The 26,461-nt window shown below is 38.9% G+C and overlaps 1 protein-coding gene across 1 annotated transcript; it reads left to right on the plus strand.

The window, feature by feature from the left end:
* The first annotated feature begins 726 nt into the window (after positions 1-726).
* LOC309435504 (kinesin-like protein KIF20A) lies at positions 727-26,189 on the plus strand. Its single transcript, XM_082043779.1, has 19 exons — positions 727-759; positions 1,298-1,446; positions 2,551-2,625; positions 5,380-5,499; positions 6,406-6,544; positions 6,641-6,825; positions 10,188-10,284; positions 10,758-10,955; positions 11,037-11,148; positions 12,838-12,909; positions 14,932-15,078; positions 15,676-15,841; positions 17,116-17,286; positions 17,917-18,056; positions 19,309-19,474; positions 21,088-21,205; positions 21,286-21,353; positions 22,994-23,113; positions 25,297-26,189. The coding sequence occupies exons 2-19, from the start codon at positions 1,315-1,317 to the stop codon at positions 25,570-25,572; spliced, it is 2,502 nt and encodes an 833-aa protein (XP_081899905.1). The 5' UTR covers positions 727-759; positions 1,298-1,314; the 3' UTR covers positions 25,573-26,189.
* The last annotated feature ends 272 nt before the right edge of the window (positions 26,190-26,461 follow it).

The raw sequence follows: 26,461 nt of genomic DNA on the forward strand, positions 1-26,461 counted from the left end.
TTAAAAACAAGGACCAAATACAACTTCGCATCTGGGTCTTGTACTTCACAGAAATAAAACTCAACCTCCTCACCCTCAGAACAGACAGGTTCATGCCTGAAGGTTCCCCACTCTTTACCGGACAAGCGGATGATGAGCTTGTTGAAGGTGATGAAGGAGTTTCTCTCAGCAGGGTTCGCCCCTCTTACCATTGTACGCAGTTCGCTGGACCTGTCCCAGTTCTGTATTTGTGTAACCTCAACGCTTCGTGATCTATTTGTTTTCTGCTTAGTTTACGACAACACTGCGTAGCGTCGAAGCGGTTGCATAACACCCGTAATAACTTTATGTAACCGTTTTGATGGAAGTGTTTAGGTACCTGCGTCCCCCCTCCTCGCGTGCTCTCAGTCAAGCGAGACACCCCTCTCCCGGCTCCTAGGCTGCCGCGGCCGGTGTCCCCTCAGCCGCCCACACCTCACCTTTCCCCCGCCTGCTTATTAAAAAGCGATAAATAAATCCTGCGTCACGATCACACGCTGCGAACGCCCCCCCCGTCCCGTCCCGTACTCCCCCCCCCCGCCGGCGGCTCGGGGCTGGCGGCGCGCGCCTGCCTTCTGCTGTGCGGCGGCGCCCCCTGCCGGCGGCGCCCATACCCGCAACAGGCCTGTCCGTCTCCACCCACTCCCTCCCGTTCGGCCAATCAGCGTCCGCCGTCCCCTGCCCAAATCTTCTCTCCGGCGCCCGCGAGGGACTGTTTGGCGGGTTCCCGCGCGCGGCGAGGTAGCGGCAGTTGGTGCCCGGCGGGGGGCGGTTCGGAGCCTCGCAGCCGGTCCCCCGGGCCGGTGGGCGGCCGCCCTTGCGCTGAGGAGGGTCCTGGCGGTGGCTGCCCCGTCCCCCGAGGCCGTCTCTTTCCTCTGTGAACGGGGCCTTGTCTGAGCCGAGGGTTCGCTGAGGCGGGGCACTGTGGCCTCGGGGCTGAGCCCGGGCAGCGGGGGCGCGGAGGCCGAGTCCCTGGCGGCTGCGGAGTGTGGAGCGTTTCAGGGTGGGGGTCGCAGGCCGTGGTCCAGCACGCAGGTGGATGGGAGTAGTGCCCCACCGAGGCCGTCAGTCTGCTTTCACTTCTGTGTTTCTTAGTATAACCCAACTGTCAGTTCCTTCATACTCCCTTATTGCTTTAGAGGACCATACTTTTTTTTTTTTTTTTTTTTTTCTTTCAGAAATGCTTGTTTATATACAAGCTACCCTGATTTCTATTATGCTCTCTGTGTATTTTTGCCTGTTCCATAAGAAAATGATTTTTTTTTTTTTTCCTTATGAGTTCCTTTGTGCAGAACAATGGATGATGAGGGAAAAAGCTATGTTTCTGCAGAAGTATCTGATATGCTGGAATCAGTTTCTTTTCTGAACATAGAGGGTAAACCCTCACCTATGGAGTCGACAGTACTGCCTGATACAGAAGAACAGGAGGTGTGGATGGTTTTGTAATATGTCTTCGGATTATGCGCTTTTTTTCTTTTTTTTTTTAAGCTTTGGCAAAGTTCAGTAAGAACTGCTGTATTCCCCTGCCCCCAAGATGGATTTGATTTTTCTGCTTGCCTCTCATTGCTTACAAACAGATTATAGCCACTAGCAAATGCAGATGGTCAGTGCTACATATTGACAAGAAAGTAAAGGACTTCAGTAATTGCACTTTGAATGTAGTGTGACTGTACTGCTCTTTTTAGTAAGCCAAAAAAGGAAATAGATCCTTGTTGAAAACTTATTAGGAGCTTGGAAATAAAATTCTATAATGCTGTGCTGCACTACACTTTTGAAGATAGTATAGCTTTCTCTGCTTTTTCAGAATGATAGGTTTCTCTCAGATGACTTAATTTTGCATGATTAGTGGAGCGTTGGTCATGAGAGGGCTGTGGAGAGCTCTGCTAAATCCATCTGCTGAATGAACAAGTTGCCGAAGTGGGAACTTCAAAGCTCTGTGCAAAAGGAAGGAATGCTCGGATCCCTCTAAAAATCTCACTGCTGTTATTGCTTCACCTGTATGGGGAGGTCTTCGTATAATGGTATGGGGTGGAAGAGACCGCTTTAGTGACTGAGAACTGTTTCATGGTTGTTACTGTGAGAAAGATGAGGAGCTAGTGCCTGGATGGTGGTAATGATGCAGTCTTTTGAGGCTAAGAATGTGTCAATATGTTAACTGAACATGTCCCGTACAAAATGGAAGTGCAGTACTGCACAGCAGCTGTTAAAAAATACAGCTTGAGTTCAGTACAGAGGGAGACCAGAAGGTGGAAGCAGTGCAGTTTATGCTTCTGATACTGTGCTCTTTTTAATTTAAAACCTTGACTTTGTCATAAAAGAACATCAGGAGTGGGGACAGACACATAAAAGGGGTTACTTGAGGACATTAGGAGGTGAAGAAGCAAATGAAAGCTTAGAATTTGAACTTCACAAGGAAGGAGAAAGGCAGTAGGATAAAATAGCTAGTACTGCATCAGAGATGTATGCTGATACGATTTGAGCATGTTCTATTTTAAAAGTGGCCATTATAACTTTTTTTTTTTAAATAAATAGGCATATCAGCCTTTGAAAGTCTTCTTGCGAGTGAGACCCTTTTCTGTAGCAGAGCTTGAAAATCATGAATCACAGGTTAGTTGTAGAATTGTTTTTCTTCTCCCAGAAAGAATGCCTAGTATTGTAAGCCAGGAGTTTGTTTTTGTAAAAACTGTGTACTGCTTTCAAATAGAATTAATGGGCACCTGGATAAATGTAATTTTAATGTAATTTTAATTTATTTTTTTAATCACAACCTTTACTGATTTGATTTGCCTGGGAGAGAGGTGCACACCTGTAGCTCTGCAGAAGTCAGCCAGCTATGTTATTTAAAAGGTCATGTCATTCTTGACTCTACAGCGCTCAAGAAACAAAGGAGTTTCATGCAAGAAATTGTGCATTTCTAGGAGTAATTCAGGGATCCAACAACTGCATTTCTGTGGAATGCCTGAATGGTCTACTGCCTGGTCCTGGTGATTTGCTGCTCTTCATGTCAAAATTTTCTACAATCTTTACAGCTTATGCTGTCAGATTCAAATGCTTCAGTGTTTTACACACACAGAATGCTCTTCCTTTCCTATTCCCCCTTGTGAATGCTGATACAATGAATTCATTCAGCTGTCCTTGGAGACCAAGGTCTCTGCAGTTTATCTCCGAGCCCTCATATTTGCAGTCTCACAGGCTCTCTGATAGACCTCTTGTTCCTGACCCATTCAGAGGAGGATTTAATATTAGTTATGATTTGCTTTTTGCAATTTGCTTTTTTTTAAAAAAAGTATTCTTGCATTTAATCTGCCAGGGTTGGAACCTTTGCAATTTTTTTCACTTGGATTATTATTTTTTTTTCCCTTAAATTCCATTCGCATTTTCTTAGGCAGTTCTAGTTGGGTAGTATGCACTGACACAGCGCTTCATATTAGGTATTATTCAGCAGTCTGAGTAGGCTGTAATGGTAAATTGATTTACAAAATCAAAATGTTTTATGAGTCGTTCATGTCTTATTCCTATTTGGAGTGGAAAGTTTCTGACTACATGACGACTAGTGAGAATATCTGTTTTTAAAAGCAGGGTGGGAGGAAAAAATTTGAAGCTTGTACTAAATTTTTTTAAAGGCTCTTTTCTTCATGTAGGTCATGATAAAACAGTTGATCTTCCAACATGTTAGCTGTAGAACCTATTTTGCATGGTATGAAGATTTTTTCCTCAGCCTTAGAAAACTAGGAATGCTTGAAAGATCTTCAACATCTTCAATATTTTCTACTACTGATATTCTTAACTGTCACCTGAATCTATGAGGAAGATACTTTGTAACAAATTAAAAAAACCCAAACCAAAACAAAAAACAACCAAACAAAAACCCCTTTCTATTTCTATAATCAATGAGAAGTTAACTTCATTTTTAGGTCCTTTTTTTCCTGCCTACTGTGCATCAGTTTCAGGAAAGCATCTTTGTTCAAAATATGCAACAAGAAAATAAGAACTAGAACTCAAGCCCTATTTTTTATAGCTGATGTTATAAACAGAGACAGCCAACAGGTTAACTGATCTGTCGTTGCTTATAGAGATAATGATGTATGCAAGCAAAGCTTAAGAGCTCTGGATAAAAATCTGTACTCTTGATACAACTGCCAGTGATTCTCTTGGAGTCACCTGCTGGAGAGCAGGAAGTTGTCTTCTTTGGATTTAAATGATGTGTACAGTGCCAGAAATGGTCAAACTTCCCCCACCTTACCTGTGCGTTTAGCTGGGGGAGACAATGAGAGTGACACGTTACCAGCGGCATTCCAGCTCTGCAGATCTGACTCCTTCAAGGCCTCTCACAAGCTACTGTGAGGTCAGTGGCAGATGATGGCACATGCTGCAGATGCTGGATTCTTCTGAAGCTCTCTAGGATTCAGTGCATCTGACCAGAGTTCTTGTTCCTGGTGATGTGGGAGGAATGTTAAAGAGTATATGGGTTTAGAGCCTGGCACAGTGAGCAAGTGATTGGTCTACATTCAGTACCCAGCTTCTTAGAGCTTCTATACCAGTTGATAAAACGTATTTGTGAACTGAGACTCCTAGGAAGAGCAGTACTTCCTATGTATATGCTACACATGGATTATTAGTCTTACCAGCTCTGTCCAGCCTCTGAACATAAATGTCAGATTAAGTTACAGTCAATCCTTGTGACTGATGCTTCAAGACACTGTTAAGCTATACTGGTAATTCAGTTTGGTTGTTTTGGTAGCCTGTCTGGTGTAAAATGAATTTTTCTGTGATGCTGCATTCTGCATTTATCTAGGTAGTAAGTGCTAAGTAACTGTATCTCACCTTTACTTAATTGAGAAATAGCAATTGAATTACTTGAAACTAGTTCAGTTTCCTTCATTACTGATAACAGCATCTATCAATCAAAGCATAATGCTTCAAACTTATTTTACTTTATTTATGCTGGTCATAGCTTGTTTCACACTGAAAATGATTGAAGTATAGAAAGCCATTGGATTTCTATATAGCTTTGTTTTCAAGGCTAGGATTGTGTGGGCCACAATCACAAAATAACAGAGTTTAGAAAGCATTTAAAAAAATTACTGGAACAAATCCTAGAGAAGTTGTAAACCTCTTAGAAAACACTCTGGTTTTCATGTGAAATAGCTATATCTGTAGTTGTTACACTCCTTGAGAGATTATCTGTAAATTTTGCAACTCTTTGTAACGAAGGCAAATAGAAGAAAACACTAGGGTATGGGTTTTGGTGTGTGTTCCATTGGTTGTGGCGTGTTGTGTGTTTGTTTGTTTTCTCCAGATAGCTTTCTTCCTAAATAATTTTATGTGGTGTTTTCATTTACCTTGTCTTGTTTTTTTGAGGGTTGTATAACTATTGAAGATTGCCAGACAGTAATCCTTAGTGCACCCAAAGAGTCCTCTGCAGTGAAAAACAGTGAAAGAGGAATTGGTCATTCTGTGCACAGGTTCACCTTTTCTCAGGTAGGCATTTTTTTCTAATTTTTAGTTATATATGTATTTTTTCCTCCAGTGTAATGACAAAAATAGATTTTTCTGCTATGTCATGCAATGTGATTTTTTTTCTTCTTTGAATTACATGTGGTGGTATGTGCCTTAAACCCAGGCTGCTTATTTACTGTTAAGCTGTCAAGAAAGCTGTGTTACAGTGGAGGTGCCTATTAGATAAGACAAGGAAGCTTCTTTGGCAGTTCTGTTGTTTTCTTCAATGAGATGCCACAGAAGCTTCTTGTAGGCACAGACTTACAGGGGTTCTGCTGTTCTTCAGATGCCTTCATCTGGGAAGTGCTACAGGAAATCATCTGTTAAAAAGGACTTATGTAAGCCTGTGTCTATTTGAAGGAATAGCAGCCTAACTGCTTAAACTTTCTATACTGGAAGTACATTTCTTGCCTCTGTTACCTACTGCAAGAACTTCTGTTCTTACAATGTGACATGATAAACAGCTCCAGGCATCGAGTCATTTAGACCATTGCAATGTTGATCTTTTCATCAATTGTGGGTGACTGGTATTGAGTGAGAAGGGAGTTGTGTGTTACTAGCAGAGCTCTTGAAAGTCTACACTAAAAGGTATGTGCTCAGTAACATTCTGACCAATTTATTTTAGGAGCAGAAAAGTATTCAGAAATAAGTACAAGCCTAATTGCCTCAGAATTAGGCTGGCATCCTTTGAGAACCCAACAGAAAATGTTGAATTAAAAGTGATTCAGGCAAGACAGAAAACTAAGCTGGTATCTCCTATGAAAAACAAGTCACTATTAATCAATGCTTAATATTTTGATACATTAAACTTCTTTGTGCCATTTATCTAATTTTTTCTTTCTCTCTCTCTTTTTTTTTTTTTTTTCTTTAATTCCTCCCTTCTGCAAGGTCTTTGGACCAGAAACTACTCAGAGTGAATTTTTTGAAGGCTCAATGAAAGAGATAGTAAGAGCATATGTTAACGGAGTGAATGGACTTGTGTTTACTTATGGGGTTACAAATGCAGGCAAGACATTCACTATCCAAGGTATAAAATGCTTGCCAAAAAGTGTATATAACAACCAAGTCAAAATCCAATGAGAAGTTTATATGAATGTCTAAATTTTGTTTTCTTATTTTTAAGGGACTTCAAAAGATTTTGGTATTTTACCTCGTTCAGTTGATGTGATTTTTAACCATATAAAGGGAAGGCAGTACCTGAAGATGAACTTCAAGCCATATTTGAGCAATGCTGTTAAGAAACTAGAAGAAGCACAAGTTAAGCAAGAAGAAGCCATAAAAAGTGCTGTTCTTGCATCACTGAAAGAGGTCAGCGACCAAATACTTCCTTGTTACTGAATGAAGCTGCTTAAAAACTGCGTAACAGACTCTCTTTAATAAAATATGTTTTACTATCACTTCTTCAGATTTATTTAAATCTACAGTATGGATACTAGGTAAACCTTGCAATAATAAGGCAACTGGCTGGTTTTGGAGCTCAGCGTAAACTGTAAGAATGTTCTGCAGCAGGCAGCACACAGGTCAAACCAAAAAACATTGCAAAGTCAAAGCCTGGATTTCCATAGAGGAGCAGTTCTGTCATTGTGTCCATGCTAGCCCTTGAAAAGTCTCTGAGCTGACCTATCTGAGACTTGCTTCTCTTTGTTAAGTTAATCTTCTTTTGGGTCAGGTTCCTGGGCTGGATCACTGGGCAGTTGTTCAAATTTGAGGACTAGCTCAAAGAGATGATGGCAATGTTTTAGCAGGGGCAGGGAAGAAAGCAACAGTTTGTAAACCTGTGATTTATGTAACATCATAAAGAAACTTTTCTGATACAGCAAGTGGAGTGAAATGACACAAAATGAATTTCCTAAAAGGATTACAGTCTGCTTTAGAGGATAGGATGTATCTTTAACTCTGATTATCTGAAGAACTGTAGGTAGAATAGAGAAGTCTTTACTGTAGCAGCTTCCTGTTCTCATTGTCTAGTCATTTCTATTTCCAGTGTACAAAACGGATCTCACTGGAAAATGGGCACCCTTGTGTGTGACTGTTCTATACTTCTAAGCCCAGCTGCAAATTGTCACAAGATGTCTGGCCTTTTTTCCATACATTCAGAACATTTTCCACCTGAACTGTGAGCCTACTGCATTTTGGGATTATCATTCAAAGCAACTGTGAATTCTGGGAAGTATAGAAGTAGTGATTGCCCAGATTTATTTTTTTTCTGTGGCCTTTAATGCCATCATTGATAAAATACTCCAGTTAGGTCTGATAGAATCTCCTTCTATGAATTAAATTCATATGCAAAGTTCCACTCTAAATTCAGTTGCTTAATTTAAAGTGCAAACTGAAGTTCATTTAGTCTGAGTCTGGTTAACTTTTGAGGAAAGACCTTGGATGAACAATCTAAAAGATGTGTAAGACTATATTTTGAAAGTGTCTTAAAAGCTCACTTGTGCTTTGTGTGTGTATGCACAGGGGGTGAGGGTATTACATCAAAATCGAGATGGTCAGGAAGGTAGTAGGTAAATATTTTGAAAAACTGTGAAAACTACAAGCTTGCAAGAAGGAAAAAGCAGGAGCTCAAGGTCTAGAATAGGAGGTCAAATATCTGATTATGAAGATAGCTATATTTTACAAATATTCCTTTCTGTTAAATCACAGCCTGACTTTATTAATAGTTTAGTTACTGGATGTTGTAGTAGGTGATCTAGATGCTGATGCACTACAGTGAAAAGCAAGCAAGACTCTACTGTCAGAAAGGTGAAAATGCATCTAGAAAATAATACGAGACCTTGCTTGTGTGTTACAATGTTTCCACAGTGATAGCTCAGCTATCCCCAGTACTGAAGCTGTGCATCTTCACAGCTTGTGAATAGCATCGCTGTTTGGATGCTCACTCAGGCTTGCAATCTGAGAGCAGATAAGGTTTGGTGGGCTTGATTTTGGTTTACGTGGATTTCTGTAGGCCCTTTTCCCAGGCTCAGTTTACATGTCATGCAGAAAGAGCCTGCTATTCCTTTGATTTTTCTCAGTTTAAACTGCTCCAAGTTACTGCAACACCTTTGTATTTTAATGTTCTCCTGTCCATGTTCTCTATACAGTACTGCTGTAAACACTCTTGCTTGGAATGGTTCACACCCTGTCTTTCCTCCCCTTCCCTTGTTCTATTCACTGGATTAAATTCTGGTTTTTACTGGATTAAAAGCAGCTTTACTCACATTCCTATTCCCACCTGTCCTCATATTTGCTATTAAATATCAGCTTCTGTCGCTGGCAAATAATGTCAGTTCCTGTTCCCACTTGCTTGCAGGCAGTCATCTTCGTGTTCTTTTCTATATTTGGTTTTAGGATTTAAAGAGCAATGTAGCTAATTAACTCAGTTATGTTGAAATACCTTTACAAAATACCTTATCATGCACAAGTACTGTAGTACTGGGGTTTTTTAGATTCCATTACATTTTTGACATGCATAGATGTGCATTGTGTCTCGGTCTCTTACCCTGCTTTAGAATTTTGCTTTGTACTTTACAAACAGAATGAACAGAATGCATGCTTGTGGTTATAGTCAAGCAACATAAACGTATAAACAATGCAGAATTGTATGCTGTTTATCTTTAAAATGGAAGATCTGAAAGTATGGCTTCAGACTTTTATGTTTGTAAAAAATCTAGTTTTGAATATACCAAGTGAATAACATAGGCATCAGTAGAGAATCCATAAGGAGCTTAGCACTGCATTCTAGTAGCTAGGACACAAACATTTACTTCTTTGAATCTGTTCCCCTCTACTACTGTAAGATGACCCTCTATCAGGATTGGGTTTTGGGAAATCAGGGTGAACGTCCTAATGAAAATTTGCATCATGTATAGAATATGGAGAGGGAGGTCGTGTTACACTTGGAGATGTGGAGATAGTGGGAATTGCTAATTCGTTACATCAGTTTTCCTAGGGGTAATGTGAAGCCTATGTTTTCACAAGTCTTTGCAGGTTTTAAAAATAATTTTGTTGATGTAAAGAAATTCAGCAAATGTGTGTACTTAAACTGTGCTGTTATGTGTAAAGGCTTTTTAATGGCCTTTTAATTCACTCTGAATTAAAACAACATAGACTGTTGGTTTATCAGATCTTTAAGTCCTTTATGAAGCCAACATTTCACTCTGTCTGAGGTCTTTATGTTTGACTCAAACTCTCACAGACCTGAGACGAGCCTGTGATTTGCAAAAAGCAGGCCAATTAGTAATCTCTGCTGCTTTAGTCTCTCTGTAGCCCACCACCCTGCCATCTGCCCCGAGAGAAACTTACTTTTCCAGTTCTTTTGGTTGACCAGTTGTTCAGATTTACCTACCAGTTCATAAAGGCATTCTGGGCTGTTGCAGTCTGACAGAGGATCATTTTTCTCCTAGAACTGTAAAACCTCCTATATTAACAGCAGTTGGGCTCCAAACAAGGTTGCTGTGAGTGGCAGAAAACAACAGTCCTTGTGAGGGGAAGAGCACTTACTGATTTTTTTGTTTGTTATTGTTAAAAACATTTCATTTGCAGACAGAGTAAGAGGGGCTTAACATTTAATACCACTTCAATATTTAAAACTTAAATATGGAAATTATGGTCATTTTTTTTTTTTTTTTACTTGTGCTATCTCATAGTCTGTTCATGGCAGTGTAACTGTCTTTTATTTTCTCAAGGAGACAGAAAGCATCTCAAATACTATTACAAATATGTGTGGTGTGGAGTCAACTTCTTCCAACTGTACTTTGAAAAGTCTTCCTTCTGATTCTCTAGGTAAAATAAAGTGAAAAATTTTTATGGGAAAAAAGATAGTAATTTAGGAATGTGAGTGGTTAAATACTGGTGTATTTTAAAATATCTATAGTGTACTGCAAAGTAAATACATGTAGTTTTAAACCAAGTTTTAATGGCTCAGCTCAAGAGAAAGTGTAATAATGTAAAAATATTTTGGTAACTTTGCTCCTTTGCGGGAAAGAGGGAGTCTTAGTTCTGCAAAACTAACGTATAAGCTGCTGGAAGCTTGTGGTGGAGGGGGGCAATAGCTCAGAATTCGGGCATATTCTGGTTACTGGTGGCTGCTGAGAAGTTTGAACATTCTTGGGTAAAGTCGAAGTTGTGCAGTACTATGTATCTGAATTGTGCAACACAGATATATACACACCTCCTTTTAGAAGGTTGTATATACTGCAATTAAAATTTATCAATGAGTTTTCCAATGATTGAACTCTTTCTCTGTTTTGGGTTAGCAGAGAACAACTTTGTTCCACTTGACATATATAGGACTAAAATGCACCAAAGAATGCAAGCATCTGTGTGGATTTCCTTTTGTGAAATTTATAATGAATATGTGTATGACCTATTAAATGTATTATCTGCATCAAAAGCTCAGAAGCGCAGAGTCTTAAGAATTTGCGAGGATCAAGGAGGAAATTCATATATTAAAGGTAATAATACTACATTATGACCTCAGCAGTGTAATAGAGTTTATTTGATCAGAAGTGTGTGTAAAACATCTCTTTTCACAGACTTAAAGTGGATTAATGTTCAGAGCGCTGAAGAAGCCTGCAAAATACTAAAAATAGGAAACAAGAACCGAAGCTTTGCTTGTACTAGAATGAATGAGCAATCAAGTAGGAGGTTTGTTCCTCTAGTTATAAGCATACTCTCTCTTTTCTTCTAATGGGGGAGGAGGAGGGAAGGGAGGAGGAGACTTCAGAATATCTTTGAAATGACCCACTCTTCAATAATAACCTAAGACTTTCCTTGATTACTCTGGTTTTATTATCAAATTCTTTCTGGAAGAAAGTTAGGAGAGGGCCTGTGACTTTAACAGTATCTGGAGTTGGGTAGCTATTCATGGCTTTGGACAACTAAAAAGACCAAATCACATTCATTTTTGAGTGCTAACAGGGCCACACATCTTGGGAAATGCTAATGGTGCTTAGTGGGAATAGCTGTTTGAGGATGTGGAAGGAAAAGCTGGATAATTCTTCATCACCAACAGTATAATTCTTTGAAACTTGGAGCCTGTCAGTAGGGGATGTAGAAAGGAGCAAGTCATGAAGTACCTTGGAGTGCTGCTAGATTATTTAGATGCTTTTAGTTTGCTGTGTCCTTGCTGAGCTTAATTAGTATCTTAAGAATTAAACCCCTAGCTCTTACCCAGCTCTGGGAGAGGTATCAGGGAGAATCTGGTTTGATGGAGTGGAAGGAAATAGAGGGGGTGGTATACTTTCTGTGGAAATTGCCATCTTTCTTGATTTTAATGCCCTCTTATTAATGTGGCCTTTAAGTGTGGAAAGGCCATCTTGTATATTTAGTTAATATGGTGTTACTAAGCCTGCTTTTTCTCTAAAAAGCAAGAGTTACGCTAAAGACAGTGGCCATTACACTTCATGTTATGATTCCACCTGAATTTTATCATGCCCAAAGTAGTGCAGAAAAGAATTGTGTGCTCTTCTGGCAGAGTTTTGTGCCTAGAATGTCCTTTTTTTACTTCAGAGATTATGCTGACTTCCACTTAGTTTGTTTCTAAATTATGGTTTTGTTTGTGGTGGCGGTGTTAGTTTGTTTTTTGTGTGTGTGTGTGTTTTTTTCCTTAGAAACCAAACATACTTCATTCTTAAATTGGGGAATGTTGCTGAGGAGGAAAGCACTGCCTTAACTCTATGCTAGAGAAGTCTGCTTTTTGTGCTTCTTGATTTACTGGATATACTGGGGACAGGGCACTTCTGGTTCTGGGGTTTTTCTCTTTAGTTTCAGACAGCATGTCTGGTGCCTTTGTAGCCTGATGTCTAAAACAGAAAGCAGAGTAATTTCAAAACTGATCAAATAACTGCATATATTGAAGTAGGCAAAACTACAGGACTGGTGAACCTTGACTTATTCCCTACCCCTACCACCTTTATTTCTAATAATTTAATTCTATCAGACTTATTGAGTTCAAATACTGTCTAAAGTTTTTATACAAATTGGTTACCTGGGTATTCATCTCCTGATCAGTAGACTTAGGTGGTCTGGTTTATTCTTTCTCTAAGACAGCTTGTAGCCTTTATGTGGTATTTTTCCCTCTCCTGTATTGAAAGAAATGGAAAGTCACAAAATACAACTTTTATAGCTGTTTGGTTTTTTTGGGTTTTTTTTGTGTGTTTTTTTTTTTTTTTTTTCTGATGAATAAATGCATTCTGAAGGCAACTAACGTAAATGAGTGAATTAATTCTTGTTTGTTCTTCAGCACTGAACTTTCCGTAGAATACAAATTTTACTTTGCTTCCGTGACTGCTTGTCATAATTGTGGTTGTTAAAAAGGATTTCTTTCCATTCCAGTCACAGTATATTTTCAATCAGGCTACTACGGCTAACTGATGAGCCTCAGCCACATGTTCTTGGAGTTTCAGAGTAAGTGGATGCTTCAGCTGATTATGAGAATGTAAATATTTTAGAAAAGTTGATAAGTATGCTAAACTGGTGAACTTTCTGTAGTGAAACTGGTGAAATTGTCTGAGAGCTGAGAAGGAAGTCAGAGCTGCATTGGCTGCATCTGACTGGAAGCTTGATAGAGACAGGCATAGAAGTGTTTCCCTGTCACTTGTATTCTCTTCAGATTTGACTGAAGGAGCCTTTTAAAGCTCTGTCAGTAGTACATAAATTGAGGGAACTATATGTATATTGCCTTATATAAAAGATGGGATGGGGACAGAATAATACTATGTAATACCACACTAAATCTTCAGATGAGTAGAAGTCAAATGACTGACTGACAGAACCCAATCTTTAAAGTCAGTGCAGCAGCTAAGTGCTGAAGACCGAAGGTGCAAGCTATGGCAGTATATCTTTCTACTTTGAGACTAGACTAGAGTTATGAGTTCAATGTCTTTTTGTGACAGCAAATTTAATGTGCTGCTGGAATGCAAATTCAAGGCTATTATCCAAAAAGAATGCAGGTGACGTGCTCTGGGACTCCTCCATGGTACAACGTACAATAAGAGGGGATCATCGGTTGATTTGCTTGAAAGCTGTTCTTCTGACCTAAAATGCTAGTGTATGTGCTCCCAGTAACAGCAGTGCCAAGTCCTTACACTTCTCTGTTCTTTTGTAATTTAGAGGAAGTGGCCCAATCTTTAGGCTTCAAGGAATTTAGATAGCCTTTAAAAAATTATTTTCCTGATTAATTGTCATTTAGCTTGATCTGGAACAATTAGGATAGTCCTGTAACAGAGTATTTTAGTTCAGTCTTAGCTCCTACTGATTTCACTCTTGTCTCTGCTGAGCAGAAATGGTGATAAATATACCTCGCTGTGAGGTAGCCCCTTTTAATGTGAGGCATTATGATAATAAATACTCTGAGGAAAGATAACTTAGGGAAATGACTGCATCTGTATTCTTTGCTGTACCCTGTCTTGATGTATTCCCCTGGAAAAGCTTGCAGTAGCTGTTAGATGAATGACAGGGTTTTCATGTTGCTTAAGAAAGGAAAAAAGCTCTTTGTCTTGTACTGAAAAGGATAAAGATCATAAGATCATAGCCTTTCACAGAGTTGAAATATGTGCCTTGTTAATATGTATACTATAATATGTACTTATTTAAACTCTGTGAAAGACTATGATCGTAGAAAGGTATTGTTTTATGTAAATAAATGTACGTATAAGTGAGTAATAGTTGGGTTACATAAACTATCTAACTTCCGTATTTCCATATTTCAAGAGCTTTCTTCCTATGAAGTGATTTAATCCTGGATAATCAAGAAATTTATTTTCTCTGTAGCCCATTGTACCATGAGGGACAATTCAGTCACCTGAGTTTAGTAGCACATAATTGCTATAGCCAAATAAAGAGCTCTAAGGTGATCTGGGAAGGACTTCTGGCTTCTTATTTACAGTAGGAAACAGGTGGTTTTGCACCCAAAAGAGGCAGACTGCAGCATAATGAAGTGCACTACTGTCCTGCAGTCTTCTCAGTGCTGGACCTGGTGAAGGTGATGGTTGAAGTGCTCCTGTAGTACAGCCCCACTATGCAAAACTGTTTCATAAACTCATCTTGTCTGTACTTTAGGACTGCAACAAAATTTGCATTCCTAAACTGAATTCTTTCTGTAAGAATGCCTGCAAAGTTCTAAATGCATGCTACAGGCAGACTTCTTTGAATGTGCTGAATAGACTATTTTAGGAGCAGCAGTCTCTTTCAAGTATCTCTGTATACAGTGGGAAGATAAGTTAGTGCTGTTATCCTAAATATCTTGTGTAGTGCCTTCTGGACAAAACATCGATATTAAAGTACAACTTATTCTGTGATCTAGGTAGGCTGAAATAAGTCACTCATTTACACTTTAGACACATTAAGAGGTCAAAAGACATGCAGTTCTGTTTTTGTACTGTTTAGAAATAAGTTTGTATGTGTGTTCTGGATAAATCTTTCATGCAGGTTGTCTTTCTGTGACTTGGCTGGATCAGAGAGGTGTAATAAAACACAAGCCTTTGGAGACAGACTAAAAGAAGCAGGAAATATTAATAATTCTCTTCATATCCTAGGAAAATGCATTGCAGCACTGAAGCAAAATCAAAATCCAAAGTAAGTGATAAGTTGTAAACAACATGCCAAGTTTTAGGTTGAAACTCTAAGTATTCCTTTATGTTTGTGCAAGGGATTCACATGGTCAAATGGAAATCTGCAAAAGCTTGTAGGCCACCTTTATTACAGGTGTCACTGGAATACCTGAAGTGAACATTCTTCCTTTAAAATTGTTGTTTGTGGAGAACGAAAATGAGCAATTAGCAGCAAACTACCAAGCTTTTTTCAGTGTGTGCGTGAGCAATGCTCTTTGTGTACAAAGCCCCCATTTTGTTCCCTTCCACCTCCAGATTATGCAGGTAGATTCATCAGACATTTGACAAATGTCCTATACTTAGCCTTTTGGCTTGTTCCAGTATCTGTTTTCTAACACTAGGGAACTGTGATGCAGATGCTATACTACTTTTACTTTTAAATACTTCAGTTTGTTGTGAGATCCAGGAAGGACCATGCTTTTTGATGTGAAATAGCTTAGGCTTAAATAAATCTTACTGGATCTGTTTCTTGAAAGAGAGGAACAGAATTAAGCAATGTTACAGTATTCCACTAATTTTTTTTTTTGTTTTTTCACAATTTTGTTATTCTTTTATCCATGAGGATGAAGCCAAGCTATATTCCATTCAGAGAGAGCAAACTGACTCGTCTGTTTCAGCCATTCTTTTGTGGAAAAGGCAAAGCTTGTATAATTGTCAATGTTAATCAGCATGCTTCCACATATGATGAAACACTACATGTAATGAAATTTTCAGCTGTAGCCAAACAGGTGAGAATGCATCTACTTTCTCTGCTATACTACATTCTTTATTACTAATGGTTTGTGAAATGATCAGGCTGCATGGACTTGAGTGTGATTAGGACCCTTGATGCATCATATTAATTCTTTTGCATGTGGCTTCCCTCTAAAAGGTTTCCAGTAGTTTTGCTCATCCTCAAACCTATTCATGGTAAGAAGTGAAGATAGCCGCAGCTGTCTGTGGCTTGTTCAATTCTACACCACTGACATTCTGTCTAAAAAGTAGGCAGAGTACTTTCAGATATGACTGGTTATACCATTTATCTGAGCAAATGCAAAGTTTTGATTTCATCTTTTGATGGATTGTTTAACCTGTGTGCAGTTATGCATCTGTTGCCCAAGATGACAGTTGTTTCAAACTTCTTGGACAGCTAGTGGTGGTAGTAAAAGAACTAGCCTCTTATTTTGTAGTCTGAATGAGATCTCTTGTGCCTGCATTGCTCCTATTTTTTTGTAAGGTAATGCTTGAAAATAGTGTGCTTCTCTCCTTTGAAAGCAAAATTCCCCCTGATAAATCTACATGCTTTCAGGCTTTTTTTGCTACTTCTGCTTGTCAACCTCCCATTAAATTCACCATTAGGGTTTGATGTTTGGTCTTAAGTTCATTCCAGTTTCTTGGAAGCTGCTTCTTGCAGGGACTGGGATGGTGGACTGTGCTGTGTTTCATGGCAGAAATAAGGTCCGTTTCTAGTCTGGAACCATGGATTAGTTCTGATGCGTTCCAACTCTGTAATGACATGTGTAGTATGATATCCAAGAGATATTTTTTTCTAATTCAGTTTGGTTGTAACTTTCATCATAAGAGCACTGAGGAGACAAGCTTCTGGGATATGTTGTCCCATGACATGCATACTTAAAATCTTTACATAACTAGCATGAATTGCTGAATCCTAGTCACAGTAGCTCAGGAAGGAGCAAATGTTTTAGGGATTTGCTGCTTTTTATTAACTTTCCAGGAAAATACACCAGAACCTTGTAATTTAGAGGAAGCAAAAACACCTTTCTAGACAAGCATACTACATTTCTTAGTAGATAATCTTTCCCATTTTCACTTTGTGAAGTCTTACGTTTATATTGATAGATGTTTTTGTCTGCTAAAAGATATGTAAAATCTTTACTGTTCTCATAATCATTAAATATAATGTAAATACAACAATGCATTCTTTCCACTTCTTGCTAGTATTCTGATACCTGCAATACTGACAGCACTGATAAATCACTGCGTTCAACTCTGTATTTTCCAGGTAATCCAGCCAATCCTACCCAAAAACTTCGATTATTTTCCACCCAAGCTAGTTGGAGGTAATAGCAAACCTGCTGTGCACTTTGATGCTAACATAGCTGTAGATGACTTTCCTGAGAGTACTGAAACCTCCACAGAAGAGGAAGTGGACATCACCATTCTGAGTCATGAGGTAGATACATATCTACTCAAAATTGTACCCAAGAAAGCCATTGCTATTAGTTCTAATATGAGAATATTTTACCATAAGAGATGTGCTGCAAGTTGTATCAAATGAGAACTGTAAGCTTCTGTGTGGTGTCAGGCAGACCTAGACTTAAAGTGGTCTGGTTCTGAGGGAACAAGTGCAGCTCCGGAAGGCTGCCTGCAGCTTTCTAGTTAGGCCAAGTGCTAAATTTAGAATTCAACTAATTGCTCAACAAGAAGAGTAAGGAAGCATCATTTAGGTGTGGGAATAGCAGGAACAAGTTAAGGTGCAGCGTTTTTTAAAAGAAAGCTATACAATCTAATAGCAATAAATGGTAAAAATTAAGTAGGCTTTATGCTCAACAGTTGTACAAATTAATATTTAAATGCCAAAACAGTGAACTTTTTGATAGTGGAAACCATCAAGATACCAAAAAGTTGTTTTTGCAGTAGAAATTAGTGTTTGAAAGTATCTAACCTTTTGTGCAGCCCCCCCGAAAATATAGGCTTGTAGAAATGCCCTCTGTGGATGGCTGTCTCTATGAATATTTCATTTGACATGAGTATCAATATGTGTTTCTGCCTTGTTTTCTGAACTGAAATATGTTAAATTTAGGATCTCTTGAAAACTACAGAGAACCTAAAGGAGAAGCTAGTTGCAGAAAGGCAAAGTAAACTCCTTCTGGAGGTGAAGATACGTAAAGAGATGGCGGAAGCGATGTTCCGACAGCTGTTGGAAACAGAGGAAGCCTGGAGGCAAGTCATATTGCAGTCCTCTTCAAGACTGAAAGGATTCCACGTATATAAATGCATACAGTTATATTTATACATATATATATATGCAAGGCATGCATACTCATTTTATTTAGAGAAGTCAGGGCTGGACAGTTTCAAAGCTTCCGATGAAAAGGGAAGGAACATGAAAATAAACTTGTGTAGATCAGCCTCTTCCCATGTACAATGAAAAAAGTTCTGCTTTCTGTTGAATTTTTCTGTTTAATTTGTAATAGCTGGAGATTGTCCTGACTTTTTATTAGTACGTAGCAGATGTGGAAGATTGTTACAGGTACCCCACTGAGGTTTGTGATTGTTCCAAAAGTTACATTTGCTTATGTTAATATGCATGCATGTGCTTAAGGTAGTTTGAATTGTATCTATTTGAGCCCTCCTGGATTCTTGCTCCTGGATGACTTATGAACCACTGTTAGCTTACTGTTTTATAAATTGCTGTGGTTGCCTGCACTCATGTTAATTTTTTTTTTCAAGTGTGTCTAGATTGCTCAAGCTGAATTCACTTCCTCCTAACTCTTCTCTTTTTAAATCAGTTTCCTACTGTTTGAATTGGTAACAGAGACTAGCCCCAAGTTAAGTTGCCAGCTGAACACACCATGATTTAGCACCTGCACTGACTTTAAAACTGTTTGGGTGCTTTTGGCCAAACACATGAAACAGCAGCGACACTTTGATGTGATGTTCTGTGTCACTGCTGGGGCATTTTTTTTTTAATTGTGACAGAAGTAATGTGTAATGTATTGAAATAATAAGGCAAAACAAATTTGGCATTTATCTTTAATGGTGGGAAAAACAAACAAAAACATCCCCACCAAACCAACCAACCAACAAAACTCCACAATCAATCAAAGAAAGAAACCCCAATTTAAAAGACACCCCCGGAAATATGCTTCAAATGTCAGGTCTAATTGGGTGTAGTCATTTCTGTCACTACATGTTGGTGGATTTTTTTTTTTTTAATAAAACTTCTGTTTGATAGATCTTCAGCATGTGTTCTTCTGTAGCACTTTTCTTGGTGTTTGCCAAGTAGAAGTTGTTGGTGCAAGTCTATAGGAGCACTGAGAATAAAAAGAAGAAAAAAGTACTTCTTTGTTCCTTAACTTCACTCTTTTTATGATTAGGTTAATAACGTGGATGTTTCCAGTTGAACACGTATAGTAAAACTGTAATAGCTGGGATGCTAATATGTTAAATAAAACTAATATGTTCTCCTCAGCAACCGCTTGGAAGATATGAAAGACAGTTATGAAGAAAAACTGGAGAGCAAATTTGAAATGTATAAAGAGGCCATCAAGAAACATGCTTATGTATGTGCAATGGAACAAATTGAAGATCATTATGTTCCCATAGAAGAATTTCTAGCTGAACAAGAGAAAGTTGAGGTATGCATGACTTGACTGCTACTAAAAAGTGTGTGCTAGTCTCTCAACTCTGAATTTTGCTTTTCCATAACAGAATCATTTGGGAATTCTAAATATAACAGTGAAAATATCTAGCAGTTCAGCCTCTCTGGTTTGGTGTTCAGTGCTAACCATAAGGATAGAGATGTCTTCTGTCTAACACTACCTGTAGTATATACCTAAATTTCCTGATCTTTCAATTAAATCCAAGTCATCTCTATCTCTGTAGTGCAATGACTGAAACACCTAGAGGGATGGTGTATACAGCAGTCTGCCTTTTTAGAGATCTTAGAATTGTAGGGTGTAGAGTGAAAAGCTAGTCTGAAAGGGCTGGTGGGGCATTAAGTATGGGGTGGCTATTTTAATTATTAATGGATCTCTGCTCTGAAGGTTTAGAGGGAGGATTGTGGGATAGGAAACTGATGAGATACCAAGCTTTATGCAGGAGAGAACTTAATCTCTTGAATGTACTTACACCTGGAACTGCCCAATAAATTGCTATTCCTTTTGCAGCTGAGCCACGTTAGCCATGTGCAACTCCATCAGTCTTCTAACCTCTGCATAGACAGCTAAGTGCATCCAGGCAACAGATAAGGCCTGTGGGTCTCAGCCTTTTCAGGAAGTCTGTAGTGGAGGAATAGAACAATTGTGGTGTACACCAGTGGTGCTTGCTCATTGCACTCTCCTGTTCAGGGACCAATAAGACATCTCATTCCACTGGTAGGCAGGTTCCTTTCAAGATATGAGGGAAGTGGATTTCTGCTGGAGATTGTGATATCAACATTTCTGCTTTTACAGCTCTCCATTCAGGTGCTGACAAGCAATGCTGTATTGTATAATGGCCTCTGTTTTTCCAATTCCTTCACACTTGTCTTTTTTCCCCCCATTTAAACTCTGGTTTTATGTTGACTTAAGCCCTAGCTATACCCTGTGTTGGGGTGGAAGAGAAGACTTTTAGTAGTGCCCTCTGTATTTATAGCTGCCACTTAGACTGGCCACAGGGCTGCATAAGGAAAGACTCAAAGAACATGATGGTCCTGGTAGCAAGTGAGATAAGAAACTGATGATCTGTAAGATGTAAAAGTCTTGATTGACAAAGGAGAGCACAACATTAAATCTGAGTGGGCAGCTTCAGCAAACCAGAATTAGATGAATAATTCTTGTTGAAAGTGACTCTTGTTTGATTTCTCCCACTGAAACACCACCCTAGCAATCTGACAGGTACTGAAAAAGAACTTGAGATTAAAATTTAGTAATATGAAATATGTTGTTCCTTATTTAGCAAGCTAACTGGCAACAGTGCTTACCACAGGTCCGCTGAAGTTTCCTTTTTGCCATATGGTTACTTTTAATACAGTCTGGAAATCTTCAGACAGGAAGAGTTGACTCCTGTGTAAAGTAACTTCCTCCAAGAAGGTCTTGTGGTATGAGTGTTATTCCTTTCTGTGATTTCTCAACCATAACCATCATAATTTCTACCTGAAATTATTTTAAAACCGAATAGACATGTGTAGTATAATTGAAGGATATGCAGTAGTGCATCAGGTGAAGCAGACATTTAGACAAATTCTATCACGTGCCCTTCTTTTTTTCAGGACAGAGAGAATAAAATACTGCAACTGGAAAGACAACTTGATGAACAGTCAGGGAGGCTTTTGGCTCTGGGAAGTCCAAATCCAGATATACCAACTACTGAAAATAACATGGAACTAGGTAGGAATATAATCTAATATTCAAAGTTCAATTTACTTTGGGTATTGTGTATAAACAAGCAACTTTTCTTTTGCCTTTAGATCTTATGAACAAGATGATGAAGAGAGCCAATGAAGGATTGCAGAAACAATGCAGAGAGAAAGAAGAGGTAGTTCTTGCTTAGTATTTAACAAATCCGAGGATAATGGTCCTAAACTCTGGTATGGTTCAATGCTTAAAGACCTGCACTGTAGACAGCAGCATGAAGATTCCTGCAGATGAGTGTCAAGTTTATAATATAGCCCAGTTGTGGATGACTTTTGCCAGAGACTGGCTGTGTTCTGGCTTTACTCTAGTTTGTAAAGGCATCTACTGCAGTAACAAGTCACATGGTGAACATGATGTGAGTTGGAAGCAGGAAAGTATGTATAGCCTTGTATTGGAATGTGTTGTTAACATTGCTGTCATGGCCTTCCTTCCTGAAATGCTGCCTGATCATGCACAGGGGAACAGTTGCAGAATGTGGTAACAGGTTAAATTGAAAGCCAAATTGTGCCTTAAACCAGTCCTTTCTGTAAGTACTGAACTCCACTATCCCCTTAAACTTAAGTAAAGGGTAATGTCTCTGTTCTTCAAACAAAAAAGATCCTTGTGTTTTGAGTAACACATAGAGGTGTAAATCTGGAGCTTTAGGCTGTGTTACGGGAAAGAAATATTAATTAGTTTTAGGTATGCATTTTTAGTCTACACCTTGAATGAACTTCTTGTAAGGCTACAGTTAGTTTCCCCTGTTTAAAGAGGATGGAGAGAAGGGAAGAGACAAGCTTTGTTCCTTTCACTAATAACAAATAGGAGTAGGGGTTGGAGAAACAGTTCCAGCTGGTTCTAATAAACCATGTAAATGGAAAGGGAACTTAAATCCTTTTCTATTGAGAAAATGTACTCCAAAAATAACTTTTTCCTTACCAAGTTTAATGTCTCTTGTTATGGCCCTGGCACTTGTTTTCCAATCCTGTTCTTGAGAGCTCTACAGCATTTTCCATTTCCTATGTCAATTTCAAATTTTGATGCTAGAAAGAAACCTTGGCTTTTATGCTTGTTTTGGGGATACAGTATTGTTTTGTGTGGCCTGAAAGTGTTAGAATGATGGGATTGCTGTCTGGCAATAACTGCAGTGAGAACACTTGAAAGCATTTGGTTCCATCAGTGCCCTTCTGCTGCTTTACATCACGTATCTGTGCATGTGTGATGAGTAATTCACTGCTTTTTTTTTCCCTTTCCATCTCATTCAGCCATTAAATGTGGGCAAACTTTTTTTTTTTTTTTTAGCAATCTAGATGTTTTATCTCTGTGTAGAAGTAAATTAATGACATTAATTTTGCTGGTTCAGAGTTTCTTCTCCCTCTCAGGACTTAATCACAAATATTCCTATCAGAAAGGTGAGGTCTTCTGCTGTAACTGTGCTCCAATTCATTATATGAATAGTGTTAATGAGACAGGAGCATTCCTTCTACTACCCTTACTGAAAAGGAGCAGGCTGTTCCAGAAGTAGCTTAGTCTGTGCTGCTGTTCTTTGATTGACAGATCTGTGTAAATCTTGTAGCTTCATCACACCAGACATGATGGGTTGCAACACAGGAGGTTGAGAGAAGCAGACTTTGTCTTCATTGCGTTGATCTTCTAGTTTGCACTGTTCAATATGAAATAGAAATGCTTACAGTGTCTGTATGAGTTCTAGTCATAAACAAAATTCATGTAAAACATGCTGTCTTGAACTTCAGTGTGTATGGGTTTTTCTTTTTTTTTCAGCTTATAAAAGCTCTGAAGCTTAAAATACAGAAATTAAATGAAACCCTGCTAGAAGCTAATGAAGGCTACAGAAAAATGGCAGAAGAGAACAGTCAGCTGAAGCATACAATCATGCTCAAGGTTTGTCAACACTTCAAAAGCAACTTAATATGGCTTTTATCTATAATTTTACTGGATGTTTCTGTATATTTGTACATGTAAATACACTGTTCAGTCTTAAGGGATGGGATGCCATCCAGAGGACAAGCTGAAAAAGTGGGCCCACGTGAACTTCATGAGGTTCAACAAAGCCAAGTGCAAGGTCCTGCACCTGGGTTGGGGCAGCTCCTGGTATCAGTACAGGTTGGGAGATGAAAGGATTGAGAGCAGCCCTGTGGAGAAGGACTTGTGCGTACTGGTGGATGAAAGATTGGATATGAGCTGGCAGTGTGTTCTCGCAGATCAGAAAACCAACCTTATCCTTGGCTGCATTAAAAGAAGTGTGGCCAGCAGGTTAAGGGAGGTGATTCTGCCCCTCTCTGCTCTGGTGAGACCTCACCTGGAGTCTTGTGTCCAGCTTGGGTCCTCAGTAGAGGAAATACATGACCTGTCGGAGAAGGTCAAGATGAGGCCACAAAAATTATCAGAGAGATGGAACACCTCTCCTGTGAGGAAAGACTGGAAGAGTTCTAGTTGTTCAGCCTGGAGAAGAGAAGGCTCTGGAGAGAGCTTTTTGTGGCATTTCATTACTTAATGGGGGCCTGTAGGAAAGATGGCGACAGACTTTTTAGCAGGTCCTTTTGCAATAGGACAAGCGGTAATGGCTTTCAAGTAAAGGAGAGAAGATTTAGGGTAGACATGAGGAAGAAATTTTTCACTATGAGGGTAGTGAAACACTGGTCCAGGTTGTCCAGAGAGGTGGTAGATGCCCCATCCCTGGAGACACTCGAGGCCAGGCTGGATGGGGTGCTGAGCAACCTGATGGAGTTGAAGATGTCCCTGCTCATTGCAGGGGGTTGGACTAGATGATGTTTTAAGGTCCCTTCCAACACAAACCATGCTTTTACTTAAGTTGTTGGGTTTTTTTGGTTGTTGTTTTGTATTTTTTTCTTTATTTCCATCCCTAACTTCCTGAATTATGAGCTCAGAGCCCTTGTGTTTCACTCCTTGACTTTATATCTCGTAACATGAGTAATTTTTCAATTTAATTGATAGACATGGTAATTGTGTGCTGACAATTCTTGCTAATCTAAAAATACCACAAAATATAGTCAGGTAAAGAAAATACTACTCGTAACTGTAGTCATGAAGTGTTTTGCTGAGGGTAAGCAAGCCGTCAGTGCACAAATGTTAGTGCAACAGGACCTAAGGATCTATGGCAGGGGTGTCAAACTCATTTTCACTGGGGGGCCGCATCAGCCTCACGGTTGCCTTCAAAGTGCCGAATGTAATTTTAGGACTGTATGAATGTAGGAGTAGTTACCTCTGGTGAAAATGAGTTTGACACTCCTGGCTTTAAAGCTATACTGACACTCCTGCAGAGGTGGCCAAGCTGGATAAGAGATATGGGCAGGTAGACTGCTTAATACTGAAATAGAATAAATCTTTTTTACAAAAGCAGGGACTCCATAAAATTGACAGCATTTGACCTCAGACATCAACTAGATTCCTAAATAAAAAAATGAAAATGTTGACCTCTTTGCCAGTTTGCATCTATGCCTCATTTGTCATCTGCAAATGAAGAAAGGCAGGGTATAATACTAAACAGTGAAGTTTTTGAACATTAAATTCACTTCTGCATGCTTTTTAGTCTGAGACTGAAAATTATTCACCTTGAACTTCTTTGTCTTGGAACCAATTAAGAAACATAGGAAGCTGACCTTTTGTTAACCACAAGGATTAGAGAGCATCTTGAACACTCTGTGTTCTGCCCACTCAAAGCATTTTTTCAGTCCTGGTTAGCAGACTTATGACTATGATTAGAGTTTTGATTTGACCAGTTTTGTTTTCAGTAATTGCAGCTTAGGACAGGAAAGCTGCCTTTATTTGATTCCTAGAACAGCAGCAGTTCTTTGCATAGTGTTGCTAAACATTTTAGCATCAGCTTCTTCAGTCAGACTTGGTTTCTAACTAGATCTGATGGTCCTGTAGTTTGCTGTTCCCTAAATTACATAGAAGTAATTCAGAAGCAATAGGTGTTGAATAGCCATTTGGCATAGTAATAGTAGGGGTGTTTACTGATATAGTCAAACAATCTGAAACAGAAAACTACATGGAAAAGACTTCGGAGTGTTCACATGACTAAAACAGGCTTATCCTCATAGGATCAAGAAATGAATAGTCTTCAGAACTGGGCTACACGTGTTCTTGAGCTTGAAGAAACAGTCTCTTCCCTGCAAAAAGAACTTGAGGAACGGAAAAAGCATTTTTCTGTACAGGAGCTAAAACAACAAAAAGCCAGGAAAGGTTTGTTGGCTAACCTGAAATCCACAGTAGCAGCCACTGCTGGTACACCTCTTGGCAAAGGCTGGGGGAAGCATGAAGATGCTTCATCCTCTTCAAGAAAACATGTACTGTGGGCTCATAAAGCAAAAGAATGACATTGGATTAATCAAAGCTTGCAGTTACTGGGCTTCTTTATCAGTCTTAAACTGTTGGTAGCTTTTTCTCACTCTCAGATGCCATCTTCACTGTCATGTTAACTAACAGAAAAATGTTTAATATAGAACTGTTTTAACTGAATCAGGGTTGAATTTAGTATATGTAAGTATGTACTTTACGTAAAAGTATAGACCTAAATTTGTGCTTTTAATGTTGATATAGGGATTTGATTTGAGAAAGATATGATTTTAACTCCTGAATAACTGCTATCATGGTCTTCTGTACTTGTGTGTGATTCATGTGAAGTGGGATGTTCCTCATCTGCTGCTTGTTAACTTTTTAAATTAAGTATTTAATTTTCATTGTTGATTCCTAGAAAGCAGATGGCCTGTCAACTTAATCTTAAGTAGTTAAAATAGTTTGGTTCTTCAGTTAATATTCTGGCTTTGACATGGAAACCGCCATCTTAGGACCAAACTGAGCAAATTGCTAAACATGAGGCCTCATAGAAGAGGCAACAAAATGAAGTCTTATCTGGCTCATTGCTATTTTTCAGCAAACTTGGCTTTGTAAAGGAATTTGTTTTAATGTCATGTGAATTTCCACTAAGAATATGTATTAAACTTTGCAAAATCTATTTATAATAAAGTTTTCCATTGTGAACTTAAACTGACTGTTCATTTTATAAAGGTGAGAAAATTGGTGAAATCAAGATAAGATCATACACTTTCAGAGGCCAGATGAGCTTAGTGCTTGACATATGATGATTTTGAGTTGAAAGAATCATAGCACTGATTATATTACTTACTTTTATTGAGTAAATCTAGGGAGGAAGACTTGGAGCATGCCAAAATTTGAAATAGCTCTCTTAGAGCTATTGCAGTCAGT

The sequence above is a fragment of the Streptopelia decaocto genome, assembly GCF_964273445.1.
Source record: "Streptopelia decaocto genome assembly, chromosome: 2".
NCBI classification, from domain to species: Eukaryota; Metazoa; Chordata; class Aves; order Columbiformes; family Columbidae; genus Streptopelia; species Streptopelia decaocto.